This window comes from Lutra lutra, chromosome 11, assembly GCF_902655055.1.
Source record: "Lutra lutra chromosome 11, mLutLut1.2, whole genome shotgun sequence".
NCBI classification, from domain to species: Eukaryota; Metazoa; Chordata; class Mammalia; order Carnivora; family Mustelidae; genus Lutra; species Lutra lutra.
The window spans coordinates 65,348,632-65,373,140 of record NC_062288.1 but is presented as its reverse complement, the minus strand read 5'-3'; the positions used below and the strand labels follow the sequence as shown (position 1 = coordinate 65,373,140).

The window sequence follows — 24,509 nt, the reverse complement described above, 5'->3', positions numbered from 1 at the left end:
AATGGAATATCGAGTTGTTTTTGAAGGGGAGAGGTTCCTCCTTGGTTAAAGAAATTTCAAAATAAATCCTGACAAATACCATGGCATACACTGCAAGCATTCTAAAAAAGCCTATGGAAACATGTAAAGAGAATAAAGGAAGGAGACAAAGATGAATGGACTTTTTTCTTTCTGGAGTATCTATTACTGCATAAAAGAATTTTCTAGTCCCCAGAAATACATTATTCTTTGCTTCTTAAACAGAATCAAAAGAAATGAAATGATGGTAGAATAAATTTGCAAAGTGTTCAATTAGAGTCACAAATTTACAAATAAACCCTTTTTCCACACAGGACTGAAGCTTCAAGACATCAAGTACATTTGCTTTTCATACAGCACATCAGAATGTTAAGTTAACGAGACACAAGAGTGAATAATATGTCAACATAACGATAAGCCTGAGTGACAAAATAATCAAATATGAGGAAAACATTTTTGGAGCAAAGTGGTAACAGCTGCAATAAGGCATGAGAGAAATTGTGCAGGATCCATTTAGCTCAGGAGACCCAAGTGAAAAGGGAGAAAAAAAAATGGAGCAGCAGGAGTCAAACATGAGCTTACATTGTATCAAAGCCCCAGGACTGAGGAAAACTCTCTAGATGGCAGAGGAAGCGTACAAAGGAACCAAACTCAACTCAAGAAAGTAAAGCCTATTTAAAAACATATAGATGATTTGGATCATCGAGAAATCACACAGAGAGAATTAATGAGTCAGAACAGGGCTGGAACATAAGATTTTCATAATGTTATTTTACTCCCTTTTCAAAATTCAGTATTCTTCCTTGGAAAAATGTATGGTGCCCCCCAAGTGAGTCCCCATATAGTTTTGGAGGAGAACTTGAATGGATTCCAAAGAGGCAGAAAATTAAAAGTGGATGTCCAAAAAATGTGGCCTCTAGTGTAGACAGCTGTGAAATAAAGCAGAGTTTCGAAAGACTCCGACGGTAAGAAAATACATTCTCAAATGTATCAAAGCTCTGTTAACATAGAATGGGGACAACGGGAACGTTACACCTTCACGGAACTGAATTCAAGTTTAAAACAAATATCAAGGTGGTTAGGCTCTTTAAGTAAAGTCAGAAAATTCAAGCAGATGACTCCCCTGGTGACAATATCTCATACACATCATCCGTATGCGTATTTCACATCCGCTGCCTGCGTTAACTTTTAAACTCTCCTATTTGTAAAATGGCCAGCACTGACTTAGGGGGACAGAGTGGTAAATTTTAACAAAGATGTACAACTCATGTTGGGATCTGTGGTTGAATCGAACCAAGTATACAAAACATAAAATCTTGTGGAAAGATAGAACATTCTCCCTCTGCTCTCCCCCATAGGGATGTTTTAAAGTAGCATACAGGGAAAACAAATTTTTTTTTTTTTAAGCCAAAGATTTTTTTTTTTTTAAGATTTTATTTATTTATTTGTGAGGGAAAAAGAGAGTGACCATGTACAAGCAGAGGGAGCCGCAGGCAGAGGGAGAAGGAGGCTCCCCATTGAGCAAGGAGCCCAATGAGGGATTCGATCCCAGGACCCTGGGATCATGACCTGAGTTGGAGGCAGACGCTTAACCGACTGAGCCACTTAGGTGCCCCCAAAGATTCTTGACATGAGCAAAGAAAGATGATGTGAGTCCAGGGGCATGCATGGCTGCTCTAGCCAAAGCATGGCCCTCGTATACAGGACACAGGTCTCCCGTGATCTGGGGAAGATGCATATGGTACAGATACCTGGACATACAGAAAAACTGGGCAAGCAAAAAAACAAAAGAGTATCCTTACCAAAATACCTCATATGTGTGTTAGGTCTTGCATTTCACAAAGTTGTCTATGGATGTTCTTACTGCCATTTTCTATATAAGTAAACTGAGATCTGGAGACATTTCTAATTTAGTCAATACTGCCACAGCTGGAAAGGAGATCTTCATGCCGGTATTCTGACACCTAGTCTAGCGCCTTGTCTGTTCTACTGCCTTCCTTCTTTCTTGATGCAGTGGAGTCTGTGGTGGAGAAGGATTGGGACATGATTCAAGGGGTTTACTTTACTTTAGTAAAGTAGCCAGTTACTCTGTGGAGAGCTTATATAATCATAACTGAAAAAGTCTCTTTCCAGATATACAGAAATGTACTGAGACAGGCAGGGGCACAGGAAAGAATGGTCTCTGTACTGCACCTGGAAGACATTGCGTGGGTAGGAAAGGGAGAAGAGAAGGAGAACTAACATTTATTGAGCCATAACTGTGTGCCAGACACAGAGCTAAGGGCTTCACATGAGATTTCTCTTAATCCCACCCTGAGGAATAGGTTTTAGAGGCTCCCTTTTAGAGAGGAGAAAACTGAAAGATCAGAGAAGTCAAGGAATAGTCCCAATATTTCCTACCTAGAAGGCAGTGGAGACAGGATTTGAGAAAGAAGTGGGTCTGACTTCAAAAACTCCAATGCCTTGTTGCCTCACACCATGCATACTTGAGTTACAGGTTATGAAAGGCTCTCGCCTACCTAATGTCACTTGACATAAATGAAGCACAGGGCCCTCCGCTCAGAGCCAGACAGCAGAGTTTGTAGAGGGGGTGGAGGCAGTCACTGTACTCTCTCCCTTTAACCAGGAATAAGAGGAAAATCCAGTCTGGAGAAGAGAAGGCTCTGGTGGCTTCTCCTGAAACCAGGATCTGAGTGCTGATGTGAAGAGGGAAGCAGATTGTGTCACTGAGCACTCTTACCTGCTCCATCGGGCCACAGCTGTAGGACTGTACTTCATGACATGTTTCCTGTGTCAGCAGCATCTGCTAGACACACATTTCAGAGTTTATTACAAACAGCAGGCTGGATCCTACAGAGAAGAGAACATTCTTCAATGTAGGGCATACCATTCTCTCCTCAGACCATGAGAACTGCTGCCCTGAGCCCAAGGATGGAAGAATATTCCAGAAGGCAAATGTTCACCAGTGCACAACTGGTGATTACTTTCTTCTTGGATGTAGAAGCCAGGGTGGGGGTGGTGGTTGTGGTTGAGAGAAACCATCACACTGAGCTTTATGGCACTGTAAAGAAATGCTAATTTACTTAATACCCCTGAATAAGCACAAATAGAAGCTGCTGTTCCCTCTCTCCAAATTTCCCCACTCACAACCCCACATCTCCTACCCACATGCTATATTGTGCCCATTAATGAAAAAAAAATGAGAAATGAGTCGGTGACCTGTATAGATAGGATAAACAAATAAACTTTTTCTAAAGGATTAGATTAGTTAATAGTAGCCGTTGTAACAACCTCAATCTTAGTGTCCTAACACAATAAAAATTTCTCATTTATACCACAGTTAAATGAAGATCGGATAAGGCAGTAACAAAGGGGGGACTCCCTCCCTCCAACAGTCTGGTGTCAGAGGAGGCATGCTGAAACTAGAAGATTTAATAATTTAAATAAGATGCAGAGTCTCATAACATAATGCCCACGATGCCCAAGATACAATCAGAAATCACTTTTCACACTAAAAACAGGAAAAATCTCAATTTGAATGAAAAAGGACAATCAACACATAACACCAAGATCTCACAGATGTTAGAATTATCTCACAAGGATTTTCAAGCAACCATCAAAAAAAGTGCTTTAGTAAGTAATTATAAACAGACCTAGAACAAATGAAACAGAGAAAAAAAAATCTCAGCAAATAAATGGAAGACATAAAGAAGAACCAAATGGGAAATTTACAACTAAAAAATACAATAACCAAAATGAAAAACTCAATGGATGGACTTGATGGTAGAATAAAAAGGACAGACGGAAGAATAAATGAACAATAGAAATTACCCAGTCTGAATAACAGAAAGAAAATATACTGAAATAAAAGGAATAGTCTTTGGATATAACAAAAGATCTAATATTTGTGTCATGAGAGTCTCAGAAGCAGAGGAGAAAGAGGGCAGGGCTGAAAAAAATTCAAAGAAATCATAAGTAAAAATCACCAAATTTGGCAAAATACATAAACCTAGGTTCCAGAAAATTATGGAACCCCAATAAGATAAATTCAAAGAAATGCTAAGACCCAGTAGAGTCAAACTTCTAAAAACCAAAGGCAAAGTATCTGGAAAATAGTGAGAGAGAAGTGATACCCTACCTACAGGGGAGAAACAATTGAAGTGATAGCAGATGTCTTTGGAAATAATCAGGAGGAAGAGGCACCGTAATTTGTTGAGGTCCTGAAAGGAAAGAGCTACCAAGTCCAAATTCTATAACCAGCAAAAAAAAACATTCTCTAAGCTTGAAGGAGAAATCAAGACATTCTCAGATGAAGGAAAACCAAGAGAATATGTCACCTGCAGATTAACCTGGGAAAATGGCTAAGGAGAGTTCTTGAAACAGACAGGAAATGTAAAAGAACAAATCTAGGAACATCAAGAAGGACGAAAGAACAAGAGAAAAAGTAAATATGGGTAGGTATCACATACTTTCTTCTCCTCTTGAATTTTCTAAATAGTGTGTGATGTTTGAAGCAAAAATTACAGCCTTGTTTAATTGTCAGTATATGTAGAGGAAATATTTAAGGCAAATGGGAAAGGATAAAGGAACTTAAGATAAGGCTTCCACCCTTTATATGAACCAGTAAAATGTACACAGTACTAGACTGTTGATAAGTTATGTATATTTAATATAATATCTAGAGAAATAACAAAGATTTTATACAAAGATGCATGAAAATGAACTATAGTTGAAATCGAATTCAAGAGAAATTTCAAGTAACCCACAGTAAGACAGGAAACAGAAAAAACAAACAAACCCAGAAACAGAAATAAGATGGCAGAACAAATGATAACCTGTCTATCAAAATCTTACTTCATATTCAAAATCTGACCTTCCTTTGACTGCTGAACCAGACCCTCTGCTTAGTGATGGGCTCCCCTGGCCTGAGCAAGTAGCTAAATAAGAGGAAATCCATTCTTCTCATACGCCAATCCATGCTAACTTTTCACTGTCCCCAGGTCATAAGTAAATTAATAACTCAACATACTCCAGAGGTCATTAGAAAATTAAGCTCAGAAACTGAAAACTTGCATATGAAGACTCAAGTTCTCTATATACATAGGTTGGGATTTACAAGTTTATTTGTCAAAACTCATGTGTATGCCAAACTATTTAGGGGTGTTTGTATCAAATCTGCAACTTACTTGAATGCATAAAAGCATTATAGATTAAAGCAAGAGGGATAAGAAACAGATATGTGATGATATGTGTTTACATATGATAAATGTTAATGATAGAATCTGGGTAGGGGGTATACATGTGTTCACTGTAGAATTCTTTCCTTGTTATTTTCTATGGAAAATTTCCATAGAAAACTGCTAAGAACATTAATGACTGCTGATTTTGATAGACAAAGATAAGAAATATCTATAAAGATTTTCTCTGAGGATACTTATAGGAGGAAGGGAGTCAATGTTAGAATCAGGTTGAGGCTTGTATCTTTTCAAATTAGTATTTTCATTTTCTTTGGGAAAAATGCCCAGTAGTGGAATTATTGTATTATATAGTATTTATGTTTTTAACTTTTGAGGAACTTCCACACTGTTTTCCACAGTAATTAATAATAATTCCACAGTAATTAATAATAACAGCCACTCATCCATTCCTAGACCTATAGCTCCTTAAATGGAGCTGAGAGTTTACCTTTGAGAAGGCATACTAGAACCATTTGTGGAGCATAACAAATCGCATGGAGGACAAAAGGAGATGGAGAGGAGAAGGGAGTTGAGGGAAATTGGAAGGGGAGGTGAAACATGAGAGACTATGGACTCTGAAAAACAATCTGAGGGTTTTGAAGGGGTGGGGGGTGGGAGGTTGGGGGAACCAGGTGGTGGGTATTAGAGAGGGCACGGATTGCATGGAGCACTGGGTGTAGTGCAAAAACAATGAATACTGTTACGCTGAAAAGAAATAAAAATAAATTTAAAAAAAATAAAATAAAAAATAAAAATAAAAAAATAAGAATATATATTCTAGATTTTCTCAAGGAAATGTGGGGGAGACTATGAAAATCAAGTAATTAAGAGTTATGACTCTAGACCATCTCCCTGGTAGGCAAAGTGAGACCCAATCTAATTTGTGATGTACTCCTTGTTCCTGAGTGCAGAGGTGGAAATAAACTCTTTAGCCACAAGCAAATTCCTGCATTGATTACCAGATCCTTGAGTAAAGCTATTGTGGCAGGAAGGACAAAAGAGGAACCCTGGCGCTCTTCCTTTGTGTTAAATAAGTAAACAATCAAACAAACAAACGAACGAAAAGCACAATACCGCGCCCCTGTGTGATTTAGAGTTAGTGCCACATTCAGTAGGAAAACTCACAGGGGTGGTGCCGCCCCTCCCATCGCCAGGTGTCTCCAGTTAAAAATATAGAACTTACACTGGTCTGTGAAAGAGGGGATTATTATAAGGTTGATCAGGTGGAATGGCTCAATAACAGCTGAGAATTGGCACAAGGGAGATAGTTCCAGTACCTGGTATATAATTTTTAAACTGACAGGACAAATAACCAGAGCAGTATGCTTTTACCTGACAGGGACTAGTATGTTTTGCCTCAGGGTTACTTCTCCTCTGCAGATGGACACCACAATTTATTTATGGGAAGGTTTACCATCCTACTAACGCACAAGCCAATCGGTCTACTGCATACATAGAATCACAAAGGAGTCATGCTTCTCATCAGGAGACTCAGCAATGATTACAGTGAATTGGAACATGGCCATTTGATGTTCTTCAAGCACTAAGGAAATAGATATAAAAGGAGGTGATGGTGTTGACTGTAATTATTGGTTATAATTATCAAGGACACTCTTCACACTTTAGCTGGAGAGGGTTATGGATGGAACCCAGATGGTGTCCTTATAATTACCAGCAAAATGTCAGAGAAAAGTACCGTGGTACTATACAACAGGACCACCAGGGGCTTCTGTCTCTCAGGAGAGAAGGTGGAAATAAGAAACAGCCATCCCAACCAGCTACAGCTCCCTTATCTCTTCCTTAGAGGCATAGTGTCTACCAGAAATCCCCTCCTTTTTTTCTCAAGTACCTATTTTTTATTTATTTTATCTAAATTCCATTTTATTTCATTTCTTTCTCCCTCTATGGGTTCTCGATGGTGAATTTTCCAATTTCATTTATAGCTGTAGATTAACAGTGAAAGAAAAAAGAGTATAACGTGGAGATCCCAGGCCTAGAACAGGCAGACTGATGTAACTTGAGGTGTCTCCTTGTGGGAAACTTCTGGGTGCATTTTCTTCCCTAAGGAGAATAGTTACATGAGAACATTGGTTTTAAAAAAGAGGACGATACATATGGTACTTGGACTCATAAAAGGACTAAGTCATGGTAAGACAGAAGTTCACTTCTCAATACACAGGAAACCACTGAGACCAGTGGTTTCTTTTCCATACTCCCTGAGAAGTAGAAAGGAGTTTAACCCAATCAGGGCTTCTGATCAAAAGACACTACAATAGGTAAGAGATTATTCACAGTAGTGGTGATATTGAGAGTCCAGCTGTCCAGTAACATCAAGTGTCCAGAGGTAACAGCACAAAATGACCAAGTTCTATAGTAAACATCTGATTAAGCATGTTACATTTTCCCCCAAACATATTGTTTTAGATAGCTCAATATGGCTACTATTAACATTATAGAAAGAGAGACAGGAGAGAGGAAGAGAAAGGAGGAGAAAGAGAGATAAGGAAACAAAGCTAATTTTAAAATTGGGAAAAGATTTGGGTATAATTATTGATACATGAGATCTACTGAAGCAAACAGATCAAAAGCCCACACAGTTTTTGTGGGACTTGTGTTGTCCAAGAAACCATGATTCTGGGCTTAAGACCTTCTTTGACAGTTTAACCCTTGAAACACTCTTTGAGCAATCAACCATACACAAGCAGAAAATGGGCTCTGAAAGCAGTATATCCCTCAAGGAAGGCCTGCTCTCCAAGGCTCACTTTGAAGTAGAAGAGGAAAGTATGTCTGAAAGACCTCCCTGAGGAAGGCACCAGGATCCATGCTGTTCCTTCTATAGAGCAGAATCGGGGCTTCAGTGAGAAACTTCCAAATTAGGTGACCTTCACAGTGCCTACCCAGCAGTATTCCATCATTACTATGGGTTGGTGCAAGACAAGGGTCTTCTTCTTTGGGATGGGAGTTTCACTGTTACCCTTCCCACATTCCAGTGTTTCTTGTGGAATATGCCAAGTTCAAATGGCTTATTCATAGAGTAACTATTCCACTGGGTCGTCTAGACCCATGGAGAGGATTGTACACCACACAGAGATCAAAGTTGGATGTGGTAATGGTGTGGAACTTTAGTTCCCTCCCTTGATGAGGAGGCTGAGTGTATTTTCTCTGTGGGAAGAATGGAGGGACAGATACCATCTTTGCTGAACAGAAGGGCAAACCATGGCAGACTGGCTAAGTGTTAACCTATCACCTATTTCCTCTACTTCTTAAACATGCAACTAGTCTACCCCTCACAAGCTCCCTTGCAGTCAAGTGTATGCAGGTGACTTGAGTTCTCACCTTTGAAATGTGAGCAGGAGTGACATGGATTCTTTTCAATCCTGTCCCCTGGAAACCATCCATGCATTATCCCTGATGCCTTTGTCTGCTTGTTAGCTTCTTGTAAGTGAGCACAGTAAATTTTGAAAGACCAAGAGAGAACCTGGGTCACTGACTGCTGCTTGTCCATTACAAACACTCATTTTGAACTTCATGTGAGTAAGAAATAGACTTCTCTAGTCATTTTGCTTTGAGCCATTTTGTATTCTGCCATTTGTTCATGACCACAGTTGGATTTACCCTAGCTAGAAAACCTCTTCAGCATTAAATATAGAGATTAAATCTAAAATATCATAAACATATGGATAATAACTTCACCAAAGAGATTTATTTCTTTCATCAATATCTAGGCATCAGCAGCATGCTGAATTTAGGCAAATTTTATTCTCAATTTTCATACTCCTTATTTTAGCATCATATATATATATATATGTATATATTTGCAGAGCTATTCTCAGTAATTGACAGATTAGCCTCAAGCAGCATCTCTATGTCCAATCTGGGGTTTTCTTCAGGGAGATAAACCCTGCAGAGAACAACACCAATCATTCGCATAATGACTCAAGACAGCAGAACCTACATCCATTACCACATTCCCTCCCTGGAAATTTTTCTGGGTGCAAGTCACACATGTTGATCTAGCAGAAAATTCAATCCACTTCCACACTAAGACAGTAAATTCACAAGAGGTAAAATTTTTCCCACAAGGCAAAGACACATCAGCTTGTAAAAAGAACAACTTGGATATTCTTCCTCTCTAAGGAGTGCACATTCCCGGAGCAGTGGGGTGCCAGTGAAGGGAGGTCTCCAACTAAGTTCATACTTCAGAGGCGGGGAGAAACACTGTCCAAGCCCACATTGTATTTCTGATACTTTCTGGACCCTTCCAGGGAGATGGGGCATACAAATGATGTGAGGGTTTTGCTTGTCTCCAGGACTTCCTGACCTAGGAATACCCTGCCCTGAAGTAACCGAGGAAGAAAGTGAACCACTGAAAGAGATTTAAATCCTAGAGGAGAACATAGGCAGTAACATCTTCAACATCGGCCACAGCAACTTCTTTCAAGATATGTCTCCAAAGGCAAAGGAAACAAAAGTGATCATGAACTTTTGGGACTTCATCAAGATCAAAAGCTTTTGCACAGCAAAGGAAATAGTCAACAAAATGAATAGGCGACCCACGGAATGGGAGAAGATATTCACAAATGACAGTACAAAGGGCTGATATCCAAGATCTATAAAGAACTTCTCAAACTCGACACACACAAAACAGATAATCATGTTAAAAAATGGGCAGAAGACATGAACAGACACTTCTCCAAAGAAGACATACAAATGGCTAACAGACACATGAAAAAATGTTCATCATCATTAGCCATCATGGAGATTCAAATCAAAATCACATTGAGATACCACCTTACACCAGTTAGAATGGCCAAAATTAACAAGACAGTAAACAACGTGTGTTGGAGAGGATGTGGAGAAAGGGGAACCCTCTTACACTATTGGTGGGAATGCAAGTTGGTGCAGCCACTTTGAAAAACAGCATGAGGATTCCTTAAGAAATTAAAAATAGAGCTACCCTATGACACTCCAGCTGCACTACTGGGTATTTACCCCAGTAGTGATGTAGTGAAAAGAAGGGCCATCTGTATCCCAATGTTCATAGCGGCAATGGCCACAGTCGCCAAACTGTGGAAAGAACCAATATGCACTTCCACAGATGAATGGATAAAGAAGATACGGTCCATATATATTATGGAGTATTATGTCTCCATCAGAAAGGATGAATACCTATCTTTTGTGTCAACATGGATGGGACTGGAGGAGATTATGCTGAGTGAAGTAAGTAGAGAGAGTCAATTATCATATGGTTTTGCTTATTTGTGGAGCATAAGGAATGACACAGAGGACATGGGGAGATGGAGAGAAGAAGGGAGTTGGGGGAAATCGGAGGGGGAGATGATGAAAGACTATGGACTCTGAGAAACAAACTGAGGGTTTTGGAGGGGAGGGGGATAGGGGTTTGGGTGAGCCTGGTGGTGGGTATTATGGAGGGCACGTATTGCATGGAGCACTGGGTGTGGTGCATAAACAATGAATTTTGGAACACTGAAAAAAATTAAATTTTAAAAAAAGATTTGAATTCTGAACAGAAAACCCCACCAAGTCTTATCCTTGTTTCTGCTTTTGTGTATCTTGGTCATCAAGAGCTCTGTTTTTCCCTCTACACCACCCCAGGCTCTAGAAGTGTTTGATTCTCTGTCCTCCGTGCGACCATCGTCCCCTGTGCCAAATACACCCAAGGGTACTCTAACCTTGTTCTCTCTGTCTTACCCATACAACTGGGCTCCTCAAGGGTGGGGATTGAGTCAGATCCATCTTTGCACATTCTATACTAGTTCAGGGCCTAGGTGGCACTAAAGAATCAAAAAGTGGAAACCATTTGTTGTCAGTCTGGATAACTAGCGCTTCCCAAATTTCTTTAATAAATCTCCCCAGTCTTATTTCAGGGCCTAGGCATAGGACTGCTGAAAAATACAATTTAACTCAAAAGATCCAATTTTATGCATAAAGCACAACAGGAAATTGTATGAACTTGTTCAGGAGAGTGGCATTCCCATGGAAGGTTCTCCTATCTTCTTTCCATGGTCTCAGCTGTTCATTTGGTTGAGACTGTCTCCATCTCTCACCAACCCACAGACCTTGGAGCTCCCCACTCTTGCACCCCACCCCCCATACCCTGCTGCTGGAATGAATCACCCCAAAGCCCATCTGATTCAAAAGCATTCCATGCTTCCTGATTGGCTACAGATGAAAGTACAGACGTGAAGTAGAATATATTCTCAGGGCTTTCACAGCCACCGACTTGCAAAGATTTTCTGAAAAGCACACTTACCCCCACAATTTCACATCTCTGAAATCAGTTTGTGGCAGCCATGTGGTGGGAGTGATACGCTTGCCGCTGCCTGTGAACACATAGCAGAATTTGTAAACGAGGTGCTGGCAGCGCGGAGGAGGCCCCTGAGACCACAGGGGAGCACTCTGTCAAGAACACCTCTTTCTCAGACCTCCTGGGGGCACGGAGGACAATACTGTACCGAATGCACACATGACCCAGGATGCTGAAAGTGGCAGGCCTTGAAGCATTCTCAAACCAGCTTCTTCTGCTTTTTCATTGTCTTTCCTACTTCTGCAGGAGAATAACATATGATGTCCAAATCTAAGAGAGCTCCATCAATAAAATAAAGTCAATATTTTGTGTTGCTGTTTAGTTGGCTGGGTTTTTTCTTTTCTGGATGGAGCAGGAAAGAATATCGCATCTCATAGTGGATAGTGTTTTGAGATTTGATTGAAATGGAATCTATCAATCTAATCATAGTATTAATTCTTCACCTCTCCTTCCACAAACCTTTTATACCAAACCAATCCTCACCACTAGTGATTCCTGAATCACTACACTTTTTGGCCTTTTTAAAATCCATGTTCTGTACTGGAATTTTGTTATCACTAAACTCCACCTGTTGAAATTTCAACCATTCTTCAAATGCCAATTTAAATGTAACTTACTCCATGAAATCTTTCCTATAACACACATTTACTATGACCACCTCCACTCTCTATAAAGCTGCATTGCTTGTGCATCTATTACATTTCAGATACAACCATTCTTTTGAAATCTTTCTATGGCCTGGGCATGGTGCAATGGTACACAATTTAGAATATGTCATCCCACTTAATCGCCAAATAACTTTTGGAAGTAGGAGTTAGTGTCCACTATTCAGGGTTTCTAAATGATATTTAGAGAGAGCAGTTAGCTTATATTTTTTCCTAGACCAGTAGGTGATAAACATGAGTTTTTGGCCTAAATCTGGTCTACCATTGAACAACAGCTTCCTTTTCTCCAAAGCCTGTCCTCCCCCTCTACTTGCATTGAATTTAACCAAATGTGAAATGCAAAATACCATTCAAAACTAAATTTTCTTGATAATAATGTCCCAAGTTCACTTGAAAAATAAACTGAAGCATTTTAAAATTCACTTTTTCATTATTAGGCTGATATTCTTTGTTAAAACCCATTTGTTTGAGAAAAATTAAAATTATGTTTCATTGTAAGAAAAGAATCATTGAAGCTTAGCTTCAGAAATGCCATAATTATTTTTCTTGTTCCTTCTGTTATTTTTTTACATAATAATGTAGAACTCCTGAAAATTTAGCAACAGCCAGTTTACATTCCCAGTATGAAAACATAAGAAGTAGAAATTCTCCCTTGTGTTTATGGAAGAGTCAGCTATGGAAATACATAAAAAGCATTTCCTGGCAAGGAAGAAGCAAGAGGACTTGCCTTTTCCCCAGAGCAGAGCAGGAGCAGCCAGTATAATCTTGAAATCAAACAGACCTGCATCGCAGTTCAGGCACTCCCTAATTTTGTGATCTTGGACAAGTTCCTTCCCCTTGTTGAACATCAGTATCTTCATTCACAGGATAAGAACTACATCATAGTATCATTTTTGATGATACTGACAATATTGTACCTCAATTAAACGGACAACAACTGACAATAGTACCTCAATTAAAGGCATTATTACTTTGTTATCATTATTATATGAAGTTCTCAATGGAACATTTGGCCATATCCAGGAAGAAGACTGTGGCATCATTTGATTTATGTTTCAAACAAAGAACCACCTCTTGAGCTGCTGTGTGGAGAGTAGATGACAAAGGGTCAAAAGTTGGGCAATCAGACAAATCACAGCAGATTTCTAAATAAGAGACTATGGTAGCCTGTACCTCGATCATGGTAGTGAAGATGTTTCAAGTGTCTGCAGTTGAGATGATTTTAGGAGACAGAATCCATTTACTATGGTATTGGATTCATTGTGGAGGATGTTGAGGAGCAAGGAATCAAGACTAACCTCAAAGGCAATTATAAGCTCAGACACCTGGGTAGATAGTAGTACCATTAAGTGAGCTGGGGGAGGACTAAGGGGAAGTGGGGAGGAGGTCAGGTTGGGGTGTGGGAATAAAATATAACATTTAATTCTAGAAAAAGTCCACTTTTGTAAATGAATAGTTTTTAAAACCAGAATTCACATTTTTTTTAAATTGTTGGTGATTTCTTTATCTCTGTCCACAATCAAAACATTGATCCAAGTAGAGTTTTTTCTACTTCTCTTCTTTTGCTACATAGGTGACAGGCCATAATCTAGAGATCTTATCAGTATGAGTCCTTCCCAGAAATCTTTTGGATTTTCCTCCCTCTTGTAGCCAGTGATCACCTCAGTAGTTAAGACAGCCATCACACCTAAATCTTGAAATTCTCCCTACAATTTTCCCTGAAGAAGTAATCATTCTGATCCAGGAACTCAGAGTGGATTGCCCTCCAAGGACAAAGGTAGAGACTCCTTTTAGGGCCTGGAAAGTGTGACTGTATCACCTGTCATCTTAAAGTACTTCCCAAACTTTTCTCCAAACCCTCTTAGAATCTCTTTCGCAACAACACCCACATTATTCTGTTTGACAAACTCTCTCCTGACTGATTTATGAACATAAATTCAATTGTTACCTTATGGTCACTGTAATCACAGTCATAATTTCTATTCTGCCTTGCATTTAGAGTAATCACCATTATAACCTGCATCTGAGTGTCTTAAGCTTTCCTTCCCTGAAATTGTCCAAGCAGAGTCAGTCTAGAGGACCATGATGGATGAGAGGTGGAATGGGATAACCTCAAAGTAAACTTCCTTCTCTCACATTCTGTGTATTTTACATTTAATATTTTGTGGAAAACCAAAAGTGCTCACTGATCACATGGCTGTTCTAACTCACTAAAGCTTTGTAGTACCAACCACATTTTACTTGATCTTATTCAGCCAAAAAGCTGCATAAGCAGAAACAGTCTCAGATTTACTATGAAAGAAGCTATTGCTGTCATCTTTTATCTTCTACACACTTCTGCGACATATACAGGGAGTGGCTTGTATTAAATAAGCATCTGTTAAAGAGGTAGGGTGTTGCAGCAGAAAAGGCTAGAGTGTTGGATTATTGTCTTCATTCTGGCACCTAACTAGCTAACTGAATTTGGACAGGATGCTGCACATCTGTGAGTCTCAAACTCCTCATATGCAAGATGAAAAGGCTTAACTAGATCAGCATTTCTCAACTTCTGCACCATGGATATTTGGGGCTGGATAATTCTTTGTTGTGGGGGAGTGCCCTCTTCATTGCAGGATGTTCTGCAGGGTGCCTGGCCTCTACTCATGGAATGCCCTTAGCCCCCTCTCTCCCCAGGTTCTGAGGACTGTAATGTCTCCAGACATTGGCAACTATCTTCAAGGGAGCAAAATAGTCCCAGTTGATAACCCCTGCACTAGGTGACTGTATGAGGAAAATACACATAGAAAAAGAAATGTAAACCGGGTAGCATCCTACCACCTCTGTTAATGTCTACTATAAAAAGTTTTGTGGTTTTTTGTAACTTAAAGATAACCACTGGTAGATCTTTTAAGTGGATATGTACCTTACAAGTCACTACAGAAAATAAAAGCAAATAAAACCCCACCACTTACTGAAAATAAATGCTAAGCCTTAATAACAAAAGTAGACTAAGTAGCATCACATAGGCATGTTATAAGACAATGTCAGCTCAAACACACCAGTTATGACAGGAACTTAAATGGCTGAATACAACTGTCAAAAGACAAAGGCTAATGAATACTGTTATGCTGAAAAAATAAAAAAATTAAAAAAAAAAAGACAAAGGCACTCAGATTGTTTTAAAAAATAAAATTGAGCTATACACTGCCTAAAATAACAGATCTAAAACAAAATGACTTGAAGTTTAGAAGAAAAGTATAGACAATGAATTATCTGGCAAAAATAAAAAACAAAAAATTGAAATGGCAAAATTAATTTCAAATCATCTAGAAACCAAAGCAAAAATTATTAAAATTGAATAAGGAAGATTGTTATATATTAATAAAAGTTATAACTTAGGGTGAAAATATAAAAATAAGATGAAAGGCATAAACTTTTATTCAACCTATAACAAAACATCAAAATATATAAAGCAATACAATCAGCTCTTATTGCAAGGGAATCCAAGAAGTAATTTTTAGCAATATCTAGTTGGCACTAGATAGTATTAAAATTCTATTAGTAAAGAAATAGTATTGAAATAGTATTAAAATTCTATTAGTAAAGAAAATTAGGAGTATGGCTATTGTGTTAGTAGCTTACAGCCTCATCCACTGCCTAGCAACTGTTATTGCTGGTGGACAGTGAGCAAGTGGAGAAACTGCTGTGTTTTTGTTTTTTGTTTTTTTTGTAAGATTTTTTTTTTTTTGACAGAGGGAGCACAAGAAGGCAGAGAGGCAGGCAGAAGAGAAAGGGGGAAGCAGGCTTCCCGCTGAGCAGAGAGCCTGATCCAGGGCTCGATCCCAGGACACTGAGACCATGACCTGAGTTGAAGGCAGAGGCTTTAACCCACTGAACCACCCAGGTACCCCAAGAGAAACTGCTGTTTTAAGAGTGAAATTGCTATTGAGTCAGCTTTCATGAATGTGACCTAAATGTAAGCTATATAGAAAGCAAGAAAATACAATTTCTACCTTTGCAAAGGAAAAACTGGTTAAGATAATAAAGTGTGCTCAGTAAATTTTGTTTGACCAGAGCTGGTCAAATATTTCCTGTGACCTTGAAGTATCATTCATTCAGGGAAGAAAAATCAGGCACATAGTAGGCACCCAGTGAATCATATTAAAATAAATTACATTGACCTATCTTTTTTTAATAGAAGTCCACTATGTGGTTTCCTTATTAATTGAGAATAATGTTACACTAGCATAAATGATTAATGTCATTTGATGATGGGTGCCATCATGCAAATTAGAATTTATTTCTTTATAGTTCAGTTCCTCACTTTAAATATGGCAGCAACATTTGATAAGTACCTATTTTAACAAAACAATTCATGCTTGGACAATAAAATATATGCAAATAAAAAATATACAGCAAAAATTGGAAGAAAAAAGAGAAAGAAATTTATGAAAATGCAATGATGGTGAGAAAACAGCACAATATTATTTGTGTTTGAGTGATCAAATATACCAAAATCACATAAAGATGTAGATGTCTTGAATAATATAATTGAAATGATTCAATGAATTAATACTAAATTTTATAAGGGTTATTATATAATACTTTCATAGACCTATAAAATAATTATTTTAAAACTGATGATCTATCAAACCAAAAATAGGTCTCAATCCACTTCAAAAAGTTGTAAATGTATAAGCTATATTATTTGATGTCAAGATATAAAATATAAAAATGAAAAAAAAGTGGGAAAAAAAGCCTAAGGAAACATTTCATTTCATAAAAAATGAAAAGTTGAATTATACTCTTTGGAAGATACTGAAAAGGAGACTATCACATTTAAAAATATACATGCTACAGACTGTGATCCTGAGGACGACAGAGCAGCTGGTATGGCAGTAAGCAGGGATGTAACTGAATGAAGTAGGCGCCTGTGACTCTCCTCAGGAGTTGGGTAGCAGCCCACAGGGGATGCAATTGCTGGAGGAGAGAAGCGGGAGTTTAGTGCCATCTTGGGTTTCTTCTCTGGGCATTTTCCAAGTAGAAGTGGGGACCGTGCAGAACCAAGTCTGGTTGGGGTAAGGGAATGGTGATTGGGCCACTAGACTGTCTGGGATTGTGGGTCAGGGTACCTGAGAGAAAGCAGCTATTGAGGAGAGCCAGAAGTCAGAGGGGATTCCATCCTTGGCAGAATCTTAAACTGTGCAGGCACTGAGCAAGACTCAGGTGGCCTACCAGAGGGTAGCTGCTGGGGGCGATGGGATAACAGGGATTTCTGAGGTTACGCAGGGGCCAGGAGACATTGGAGTTCTGACCCACTGGAAGGGAGACACCTTGGTCAACATTCTAGGCTTTCCACAGAGACTGGAAAAGGTCACTGAACCTAAAGATGGGTCAAATTATCCAGACTTAGGTACAGAGGAAAAATTAAAACAAAACGAAACAAAAAACCAGAAAGGAACATCCAAGATCTATGGGACAATTGCAGATGATTTCATATATGTATAATTGGAGACAAATACACATTTGAAGGGAATACTAGCTGAAGACAGTCTAAAATATATGATGTACCTAAGCTATGTTCACAGGAAAATCAATAGCTTTATTCAATTGAGCAATTTTGAAGGAAAAAAATAACCAAAAAGATTGTGGCAGACATAGTACCAAATCAGTTTTCCAAATACACCCTTCCATTGTGTATCCTACCTGTGGTCACACTGAGGCTTTGTAACTACTCTTGGCCAATGAACTGCAAGTGGATGAGGTTTTCTCCAGGATTGAGGCCATTAGGAGACTATGTTCCCTTCTGTCTCTCATCTGCTCATCCAGTAACCAAGGCAGCTAGTCAGATGGTGAAACTATAGGGTGGAGGAGGGCTGCCCAATTCTCACTGGACTTTTGATGTGTGACGTATCTTTCAGGTTCAACCCCTGGAGTTTTTGTGTCCTAGCAGCATTAAGTACTCAATTCTAAAGATTATAAGAATAGAGTCAGAAAAAAAGCTAGGACAGTAAGGAGAAAATGATAATAGATAACAATAATAATACACGCATAAATCAATGAGTTCAAAGAAATAAAAATGAACATTTTTCTTCCCAATTCTTAATCAAATAAACAAATGTAATCAAGACTAGATATAGGACATAAATCAACATTAGTATTAGTTTCTTAGGGCTGCCATAACAAATGACCACAAGTGAGGTGGTTAAAAACAGAAATGTATTCTCTCAGGCATGGTGGCCAAAAGTCCATAGTGAAGGTATTAATAGGGCCAAACTCTCTCTGAAGGCTCTAGATCCTTCCTTCAGTTTCTGGTGGTTGCTGACCATCCTTGTCCTTCCTCGGATTACAGACACACAAGCCTAATCTCTGCCTTTATTACCCCATGGCCTTCTTTCTATGTGTCTGTGTCTTCATTCCTTTTCTACTTCTTAAAATGACTCTGGTCTTATTTATGGCCCTCCCTAATCCATTGTGGTCTTAACTAATGACATCTGCAAAGACCCCATTAACAAGTGAGGTCACATTCACAGGTACCTGGGGTTAGGACTCCAACATATCTTTTTGTGCAACAGAAGGGAGACAGCAATGTGAAGTAGATTTGAAAACTCTTAAGAGACTACATGAATGCTTCTAAAAGGTACTATGAAAAAAATGCTTCTTAAGTAGTGCTTGGGCGGCGGGGGGGGGGGGGGGGGGGGGGGGGGGCGGTACAAGGGTAGTGGTAGAGATCCAGAAACCAAGTGAAAACCTGAGAGGCTATAAAAGGTTAAACAGGAATTCAAGCAGTATTCTGGCACTGGAAATACTAAAAGTGGAGGTGGGCCTGCTAAGGAGGTGAGACTCTCCCTACCATACACTCCAAGAGCTACTCCCTAGAAGTAAGGACAAACAGAAAGTACACATGCCCCCTGAAAACTTAAAATCAGGGCAATGGCTGCTTGCATTAAGGTGATATGCGTCTATTCTATCAGTCTGCCAAAAGAATATTAAATCCACCCTGGAGGAAGATAAAATCTTCCAGCACCCCATATTATTTTTCATGGATAATGTCTGGCATTCAAATTAAGAGATGTGCCAGGAAACTGGACCAAATGACTACAAGGCAAGAGGAACAAAAACATGGAAGGGAAACAGACCATAGGTGATCACAATATTGAAGTTATCAGACACGGATTTTAAAATAGCTACAGTGAATGAGTTCAAGAAACAGATGAAGAGATGGGTGATTTCTTCAGTGCACTAAGATATACAGATAATTAAAACTGTAGAACCATAAAGAAGGCAATACTAAAATTAAGAATTAAGTAGATGAGTATAACAGCAGACAAACCAAAAAAGAGGATTAAGCAGCTGGAAGGTAGTCAGTAGAAAATACCTAGATTGCAAAAATAAAGAATGGAAAATTAAAAAGGGCAAGACCCAAATGGCACATGACAAAAATGCCTCTATTGCACAACAGAGATCTAAGATGTGAAGAGAGAATGGAGCAGAAGAAATATGTGAGGGAAAACTGTCCAGGGATAATCTGAAATTTATGAAAAATATAAAGCCACAGATTTAAGAGTCTCCATAAACCTAAACAGGTAAATACAAAGGAAAGCACACCTAGGTACCTTATAATAGCAAAGAGAAAAATCCTAAAAGCTGTCGCCAGAGATAAAGAACACACAAGCTTCTGGAAGAAGCAATAAGACTGACATCTGAATGTTGAATAGAAACAATGGAACCCACCGAAGGAGAGAATGACATTTTTACAGTATAGAAAGAAGATGCCTGTCAACTTAGAATTCTATAGCTAGCAAAAATATCTTTCAGAAATGAAGTAAAATAAAGATTTCTGACCAGCAAAACTAAGGAAATTCATTCCAGCAGGACTCTTCATAGATAGATAGATAGATGGATAGATAGATAGATAGATAGATAGATAGATAGATAGTAAAGGGATTTTATCAGGCAGAAGAGAAATAATCCCAGGTGGAAACAATTAAAAGTAGGAGGAAATAGTACTAAAATGGGAGGAATGTGGATAATGTAAATGAATATTCCTTTTTAGTAACAACAGTAATGTCTAATGACAATTCTAATAAATGTAGAACTAAAGGAATTGGTAACAATAGCAAAAAGGTAGGAAAGGTATAAATAGTCCAAAGTGTTGCAAGTCCTTGTGTTATCTAAGAAGTTAGTAAACGGAATAATTGTAGATAGATTCTATTAGGTCAAGCATGCACTATAGGTAGCCACTAAGAGAAGAATAAAAAAATAAATTACAGTACAACTAATGGAAATAAAAATGTATTTTAAAATACTAGACTGATACAAAAGAAGGCAAAAAAAGAACAAGAATAAAATAGGATAAATAGAAAACTAATGGTGAGATGATATATTTAAATCCAAACATGTCAGTTATTGCATTAAACGTAGATAGACTAAATTGCCCAAATTAAAAAAACAAAATACAGATAGATCTTACATATATATCATCCATAGCTACATAAATATAAATATATAGAGAGAATATACCTTATAAGAATATATCTTAAACATGAGAACACAGAAATGTTGAAAAGGATAGGAAAAACACATACAACCTCTGGTACATATATTTTTGAAAAGCTGGCAGTGCTTTACTAAGATCAGACAATGCAAATTTTAAGGCAAGAAATATTATTAGTGATGAAGGAGGCATTTATGATACTGAAAATTTGAATTCAACAAGATACAAAATAACATAATTTAACAAGAAAATATGAGATACAAGTTTGTGTGCCATATAACATAGCCATATTATACACCATATTATACATATTATACACCTGTGAAAAAGAACAAAATCCCACATGATGTCAGAGACATCATGCTGATGAAAGACCCAGACATAAAAGAGTATACACTATATAATTTCATTTAGATGAAGTTCAGAAGCAGGCAAAACAACTCTGGTGAGGCGAGTCTGATGGTGAGTTCCTTCATGGGTCCAGCAGGTACTAACTAGGAAAGGGCTCAAGGGGGCTTCTGGGGTGCTGGCGATGGTCTATATCCTGATCCAGATGAAGTACGGGTGAGATGGCTTTTGAAATACTCATGAAGATATACACTTAGGATTTCTGTACTTTTCTAGGTATATATTATGTTTCTATATTTTAAATGTAAAAAGAAAAGAAAAAAAAATATTTATCTTCCAGAGACTCTAATATGCCTCAGGTGTGAGAGCTACAGAGCTGGGCTGCATTGACACTTGGCTTAATGTCCTTACCTCTTCATACCACCCGCTGTTTGGGAGACGCCATCTCCCAGCTAGACTAACTGTGCCATTGGCCAGCGAGGGCATTTTGGACACTCTGAGTGCTGAGTACCACTAGGAAGAGTGATGCTGATGGAGACTCCTCACCTAAACATAGATCTAGAATCCCACTCCTTCTCTGATCCATGGAGTTTTATAGCCTGCACTCCACTCATAAAATTCTTCCTCTAGAAAATACTAGAATATATCAAACAGATACCCCATTATAAGCCTCGGCTGTTTCCTCCCACAAAAGGCAAAAACCTAGTGTTCTAAGGGCTATATGTACTAAGCCTCTACAACCTTTGTCTGGCCCAAAGACCCACAGCTAAAAATATCACTTTCTTCTCTCCCATCCATGTTGACTCCTTTTCTTGTTCCTGATCACAGACCCCCCACTCCTAATCAGTCACATCACTTTGAGAATGGGCAGATACAGCCTGATTTTAACACCAAGTGGTGGCAAGTCACCACTTCTGACCACAGATACTATAGCAATCATTTCTGGAGCAAAGGATTTTGTTTATTATATATAGTAACCTAGGAAGTTGCCTCCTTGAGAACAGTTTAATAACCAGTGTGCTTGTTTAGCAAATGTGGGAAGCATTGCAAACATGAATGCCTTGGACTGGTGCAGTGATTGGACAGATCTGGCCCATCTTCAAAGACGTGCTTTCTCTCTCACTAGCAAGCAAAGGATTCTAGCAGAGCTGGACCAATTTCATACATTGATATGATTAAGGCATTTATTGATGTGTATGTTTGCTGAAGGTGCCACTGGGCTCTCTCTCCCTGTGCTTGAGAACAGGGAAGTTTCCTAGAAAAAAATGTGCTTTGTGTTTCTGCTCAGGTTTATTTATTTATTTTTTTACATTATGATGAATTGCACTGTGTTTGGGGAAAATGAAATAGTACATGTTAAAAAAAAAAACAGTGGAAGAACACAATATGGGAAGCAGCTGGAGCATCTTAAGATAAAAGGGGGAAATAGAAATGACAAAGAGTTTTAAGAAGAATTAATTTCCTCTTCATCATCTAAATAAATTTAAAAAAATGTATCTGCGAGGATCCATTGGGAGAGATGAATGTTTGATAAGGCTCATGTTCAAAGTGGTTTGGCGTGATGGATAGGTATGCAGTCTCCACCACAAAAGAGCATTGTATCCTGAGTAAATTATTTTGTCTTTCTGTGCTCCAGCTTCCAAATTTGTCCCAACAGTGTGATAAGCATGAAAAACAGCCACATGGAGGGCTTTGTGTGCCAGTCAGTGTTCTAAGCAGTGTCCATAGATTACCTCATTTAATTCTGACAGTGAGGTGAATGCCATTATCATGTTGATCTTACAGATGAGAAAACTGAGCACAGAAGAACTGACATGCAGATTCAAACCTAGGCTGTTTGCTCAGTGTTTGTGCTCTCTTAAGTGTGAAATTCTACTACTTCTCTTTTTAGGTTTCAGCAGGTCACTCCACTAAAAGTGTTCCTCTTGCCTCTTGGGCTCCTAGCTGCCACCAGGATAAATTCCCAAGTTCACAACATGGAATAGATGACCTTTGGCAATGGAACTTAATCCTATCTCTACAGTGTCCCCTCTCCTGATCTCCTGACCTCAGTATCTCACAAACACGACCATATGCTGGTTTCTCATCCTGTGTTCCCTGAACATCACCTGTGCCCTTTCCTGCCCTGGGTTCTGCTCTGGCTCATCCCTGTGCCTGTAATCCTCCCTTCCCCTATACCAACCACTTCTGATCTGCTTTACAGACTCCTATGCTTCCTTCAAGTCCTGGAAAACTATATTTCCTCTCAGGAATTTTCTTGACTTCCCTGGGCACAGTTCAGTCACCTAATTTCTATATCCCCATACAACTTAATACTGTGTACTTCTGCTCTAGTGTTTAGTCACTCAGCAATACATTGTTTTATGCGTGAATCTATCTCACTTGCCAGATTATAGCTTAGACAATGGGTTTCTTCTCTACTCATCTAAGGAGTCAGTGGTACTACCCAGAGTACTGTGTTGAGAAGGATTCTGAGACCACATTTGAGCTCACCAGGAGAATGTTGAATGCAGACTTCCTAAGGGCGGGAACCTTCCCTGACTTTTATACTTTGGTATTTCTAATGCTTGGCTAAGTCTGAGTATAGAGTAGATGCTCAATTAGTATTTATCCGAATGAGTGATCCATGAACAATGTCTGTTATGGTAAGGGAGGTAAAAGTGGTGACATCTGCGACAGATACTTTACAACCCTCTAATTGTCTCTGAATGTAAGGGCAGAGACCACATCTTCTTTATCTTAGTATATGTGGTACCTTATTTAGTCCACTGAACAAAATGTTACTGTTGTGTAAGTACATGATTGAGAGAAGTACCTTAAAGATCAAAGGGTCTATATAGTAAGGTAAGGCGGGGAAGAGGAAAAGCAAGTCACATGACTCATTCTCTCCTCTGTTGCGCCATGAGTCAAAAGAAACATGGCAGAAAGTCTTGCTTTCTGTGGCTAAAGACAGGTGCCCCTCCATTGTGAAATAACAGCAGATGCATTGAGGGTGGGACTAGAGCAGGAGATGGCACCCACCTGAGGGGGGATGGGTGAGTGCAAGCCACATCTCATGTTACTGCTTTCATCTCTGATTCTCAGGACTATCTTCAGCTCTCTTGCCCATTTACTCTTGCACCTCATCTCCTGGTAGATCCAAGTTTCATCCCCAAAAAGGCCCTCTCTATTTCCTTTGGACATGAAGAAGAACCAGTACTTAATTCTGTTTTGAAACTCCTTTCCCAAATTGTCACATGACAAGGAGAGGAAGTTTGGTCCTAAAAATCATTACTATTTTTTGTTATAATGAACCAGATCCATGTGGGAAGTTTCCCCCATGCCAACTTGACATCCTCATGCCTGTGTCTCCTGTGGAAGGGTATACTCACTGTTTAGTCACTGACTGACCTTGGATGCTGTTCCTTGGAAGGCACCAGAAAGTCTAGACAGAAAAG

The 24,509-nt window shown here is 38.9% G+C and overlaps 1 protein-coding gene across 1 annotated transcript in view; it reads right to left on the bottom strand.

Annotated features, from left to right (window-relative positions):
- Nucleotides 1-1,922: 1,922 nt before the first annotated feature.
- Nucleotides 1,923-24,509, bottom strand: part of LOC125080510 (uncharacterized) — a 40,059-nt gene continuing 17,472 nt past the window's right edge. Inside the window, exons 3-6 of the mRNA XM_047694375.1 lie at nt 24,463-24,496; nt 11,530-11,599; nt 2,538-2,714; nt 1,923-2,211 (exon numbers count right to left, since the gene is read on the bottom strand). Coding sequence (XP_047550331.1) covers nt 2,118-2,211; nt 2,538-2,714; nt 11,530-11,599; nt 24,463-24,496 — 375 coding nt within the window. The 3' untranslated portion in view covers nt 1,923-2,117. The remainder of the gene's footprint in view (nt 2,212-2,537; nt 2,715-11,529; nt 11,600-24,462; nt 24,497-24,509) is intronic.